The sequence below is a fragment of the Nematolebias whitei genome, chromosome 1 (genome assembly GCF_014905685.2).
Source record: "Nematolebias whitei isolate Nwh7 chromosome 1, NemWhi1, whole genome shotgun sequence".
Classification (NCBI taxonomy): domain Eukaryota; kingdom Metazoa; phylum Chordata; class Actinopteri; order Cyprinodontiformes; family Rivulidae; genus Nematolebias; species Nematolebias whitei.
This window is the reverse complement of record NC_056498.1, coordinates 42,457,929-42,462,084: the sequence shown is the minus strand read 5'-3', so window position 1 is coordinate 42,462,084 and position 4,156 is coordinate 42,457,929. Positions and strand designations below refer to the sequence as shown.

The 4,156-nt window shown below is 45.5% G+C and overlaps 1 protein-coding gene and 1 long non-coding RNA gene across 2 annotated transcripts in view; both read left to right on the top strand.

Annotated features, from left to right (window-relative positions):
- Positions 1–2,106, top strand: part of LOC119417666 (lysozyme g-like) — a 4,941-nt gene extending 2,835 nt beyond the window's left edge. Inside the window, exons 2-6 of the mRNA XM_037684964.1 lie at positions 690–759; positions 830–920; positions 1,502–1,616; positions 1,686–1,824; positions 1,964–2,106. Coding sequence (XP_037540892.1) covers positions 690–759; positions 830–920; positions 1,502–1,616; positions 1,686–1,824; positions 1,964–2,106 — 558 coding nt within the window. The remainder of the gene's footprint in view (positions 1–689; positions 760–829; positions 921–1,501; positions 1,617–1,685; positions 1,825–1,963) is intronic.
- Positions 1,605–2,018, top strand: LOC119410591. The gene is made up of 3 exons (XR_005186858.1): positions 1,605–1,616; positions 1,686–1,824; positions 1,964–2,018. It is a non-coding gene; the product is annotated as an uncharacterized LOC119410591 (long non-coding RNA).
- Positions 2,107–4,156: the final 2,050 nt, after the last annotated feature.

Here is a 4,156-nt window from a genome sequence, read left to right as displayed (position 1 = left end):
CTGTACTGCTACTTTTAGCTTTTTGCTACTGTTCTGCTGCTTTTAGCTTTTAACTACTGTACTGCTACTTTTAGTTTTTAGCTACTGTAATGCTTCTTTTTGCCTGTAGCTATAAGTTAGCTAATTTTAGCTTTTAGCTACTGTACTGCTACTTTTAGTTTTTAGCTACTGTACTGCTTCTTTTTGCCTGTAGCTACAAGTTAGCTAATTTTAGCTTTTAGCTACTGTACTGCTAATTTTGGCTTTCAAATAATCCAAATAAACACAGAGGCATAGGAACCCTGATGGATCAGAATCTGGATCTGATGGGTTTAGGTCCAGTTAAACTCAGAACCAGATGGACGGGAACTAAAAGTTGTTCGTGTTTGTTTCTCTTACAGGTGATGAGTACGACACAGGTGAGGTCCATTTCCTGTCAGGTAGACCCGTCAGAACCAGAACCTGTTGTGAATGTAGCTGTAACATGTCGGGTCGCTGAGATGAACAGCTGTTCTTATTCAGTAACAGGAAGTGATGTCACTTCCTGTTTCACTTTAGCCACGCCTAGTTAAATAATGTAACGTGACAAAATGGGTCAAATTGTGTTTTATGCTGAATTTCTTTTATACGACAGCCGAACGTTAACGTTTGTCAGCTGTTCTGTTTTTAATGGAACTGAGCGATCTCAAGCGTCGGGCGTTGTTTCAGAGTTCAGAGACCTGGACGAGCTGACGACGACCGGAGCCTCCGAGCTGACGGTGAACGCCAACAACCTCCGCGGTGAGTGAGGCTTTGAAACGACCCGCGGGTCTGACCCGAGCTCAACCCGCGTGTCCTTTGATCCGAACAGTGTCCGGCGTCGAAGCGTCCTGCCGCCTGGCGCGTGACGACCTGCACCAAATGTCCACCTACAAGGATGACATCATCGACGTGGGACGAGCGTAAGTTGGACTCGCCCGGCTCGAACAGAATTCACTGCAGGCCCGGCGTGTCAGAACTGGTTTGGTCCGGCGTGTCAGAACTGGTTTGGTCTGGCGTGTCAGAACTGGTTTGGTCCGGCGTGTCAGAACCGGTTTGGTCCGGCGTGCCAGAACTGGTTTGATCAGGCGTGTCAGAACTGGTTTGATCTGGCGTGCCAGAACTGGTTTGGTCCGGCGTGTCAGAACCGGTTTGGTCCGGCGTGCCAGAACTGGTTTGATCTGGCGTGTCAGAACTGGTTTGGTCTGGCGTGCCAGAACTGGTTTGGTCTGGCGTGTCAGAACTGGTTTGGTCCGACGTGCCAGAACTGGTTTGGTCTGGCATGTCAGAACTGGTTTGGTCCGGCGTGTCAGAACTGGTTTGGTCCGGCGTGTCAGAACTGGTTTGGTCTGGCGTGTCAGAACTGGTTTGGTCCGGCGTGTCAGAACTGGTTCGTAGAGGATCCAGTACTCGACACCCGAGGGCAGCAGGAAGGTTCACGCTCTGTCCCCCCCGTGAGACACTTTGTTGGACAGTCCTGACGTGACTCTGTCCTCTGCTGCAGGCTCCACCTCCACCCCGCCCTGATCGCTGCCATCATCTCCAAACAGTCCCGGGCCGGAACCGCCCTGAAGGAAAGCGGCTTTGGACTGTACGCCGACTGCTTCGGGCTCATGCAGGTCTGTGGTTGATGGTTCCTGTCTGTGTGTCCGACGGTCTCCGGCTGACCCGGGTCCTTCTTGGTGCAGATCAGTAAGAGGTTCCACGTGGGGAAGGGAGAACCTTTCAGCAGGGACCACATCGACGAGGGAACCACGTACCTGATCCACCTCATCAAGACCATGAAGAACCGGGAGGAGACCTGGACCCGGGAGCAGCACCTCAAAGGTACAAACTGCCTCCTTGAGTCCTGTTTAGAGTCTGGGTCCAGTTCTCGTTTCTGTAAACCTCCACGCGGGCCGACTCTTGTAGACCGGGTCAATGGTTCAGCTCTGAGACCTAAAGAGAGTCCCTTGGTCTGTTCCAGGAGCGCTGGTCGGGTACATGATCGGGATCGAAGGCGTTCCTCGAGACCATCCTGACAGCTTGGACAGCCTCACACCAACGAAGGACTTCGCCAACGATGTCATCGCCAGAGCCAAAGTTTTTGCCGGCGAAGGCTACGTTTGAAATCCTGCTGCCACAGAACGAGGCTCCGCTGGCCCCGCGCAGGATTTTATAACTTTCAACGTATTTATTTGAAGATGTCACATTTTACAGATTGAACTAAAGCAAACAGCAGCGGTCCTTATCAGCCAAAACATTACGACGCCCAGTTTCGCCTGTTTTTATGTTTCCTCGTGGTCCGGAGGGTTCAGGTTGTGTTTGAACGTTGAACTAAAGGAAGAACCCCTGCAGGTCCGTGTCAGTTTGTCCATGTGTGAAGGTCTCAGAAGGTTTTTATTGATGTTGAGATGTGAAGTGTCGTCTCAGCCGTGGAGTTAACGGAAGACGACTCAGGAAACACCACAGACCTCCAGGTGCTGTGAGACTCGAGCTTTCTGACCAACGTTTACAAGTTGAACTTCTGAAGTCTTCCAAAGAGCCCAAGGTGTCTGGATGCTTCTCGACATGAAGGTGAATCCTAACGTTGGACCTTCTGCTCTCCTCAGGGACTTTCTTCAGAGCGAAGCAGTTCTCCTCTCTGATGATGGTCATAGAAAAGGTCCTGCAGTTTGTTCAGAACCGATCACAAGAACCGAGGATGACAAACATCCGCTGACAGAAACCAAAGATCGGCTACTTGAACCAGGGTTTAGCTTTGTGTTTGAGTATTTCGGCTGCTGACGGCGAGTGTGCACGTCTACAAACCAACGATAACTCATGAAAAGTACGTGTAACCAAGGCCAGGCTGGGTGCGAAGTGGACTGAGGTGGACAACATAGAAATGTGCACGGCTGTGGCTCGTGCACGGAACAGAAAGAGGCCACATTAAAAAAAACCTGTTCAACAGGTTCTGGTCCCAAAACGCAGAGTTCAGCGAGACGTAAAAGAAAAAGGTGATTCTGTTTGAGCAGATGGGTTGAGTCTCTGACTCATCTTTAACTAGTCTGATTAATCTATAACTAGTCTCAAACTCAACTATAACTAGTCTGATTTATCTTTAACTAGTCTCCAACTCAGATATAACTAGTCTATAACTAGTCTGATTAATATTTAACTAGTCTGATTAATCTATAACTAGTCTCAAACTGAACTATAACTAGTCTATAACTAGTCTGATTAATCTTTAACTAGTCTGATTAATATTTAACTAGTCTGATTAATATTTAACTAGTCTGATTAATCTATAACTAGTCTGATTAATCTATAACTAGTCTCCAACTCATTGATAACTAGTCTATAACTAGTCTGATTAATCTATAACTAGTCTCCAACTCAGCTATAACTAGTCCATAACTAGTCTGATTAATCTATAACTAGTCTCAAACTAAGCTATAACTAGTCTATAACTAGTCTGATAATCTTTAACTAGACTGATTAATATTTAACTAGTCTGATTAATCTATAACTAGTCTCAAACTGAGCTATAACTAGTCTATAACTAGTCTGATTAATCTTTAACTTGTCTGATTAATCTTTAACTAGTCTGATTAATATTTAACTAGTCTGATTAATCTATAACTGATTAATCTATAACTAGTCTCCAACTCATTGATAACTAGTCTATAACTAGTCTGATTAATCTATAACTAGTCTCCAACTCAGCTATAACTAGTATATAACTAGTCTGATTAATCTTTAACTAGTCTGATTAATATTTACCTAATCTGATTAATCTAACTAATCTGATTAATCTATAACTAGTCTACAACTCATCTATAACTAGTCTTCATCTGTTCTCCACCAGTCCCAGCTCGGTGAGGTCCTGGTTGTCGTATGAATCGTACCACGAGGGAAAACTTGTATTGTTTCATTTTATCCGTTAATTAAATAAAAACAAAACCAGACTGAGGATGAACTTAGTCTCAGATGAACTCAGTCTACAAAAATGAACTCGGTCTCAGATTAACTTAGTCTCAGATGAACTCTGTGTCAGATGAACTCAGTCTACAGATGAATTCAGTCTCAGTTTAACTTAGTCTCAGATGAACTCAGATGAACTCTGTGTCAGATGAACTCAGTCTCAGTTTAACTCAGTCTACAGATGAACTCAGTCTCAGATTAACTCAGTCTACAG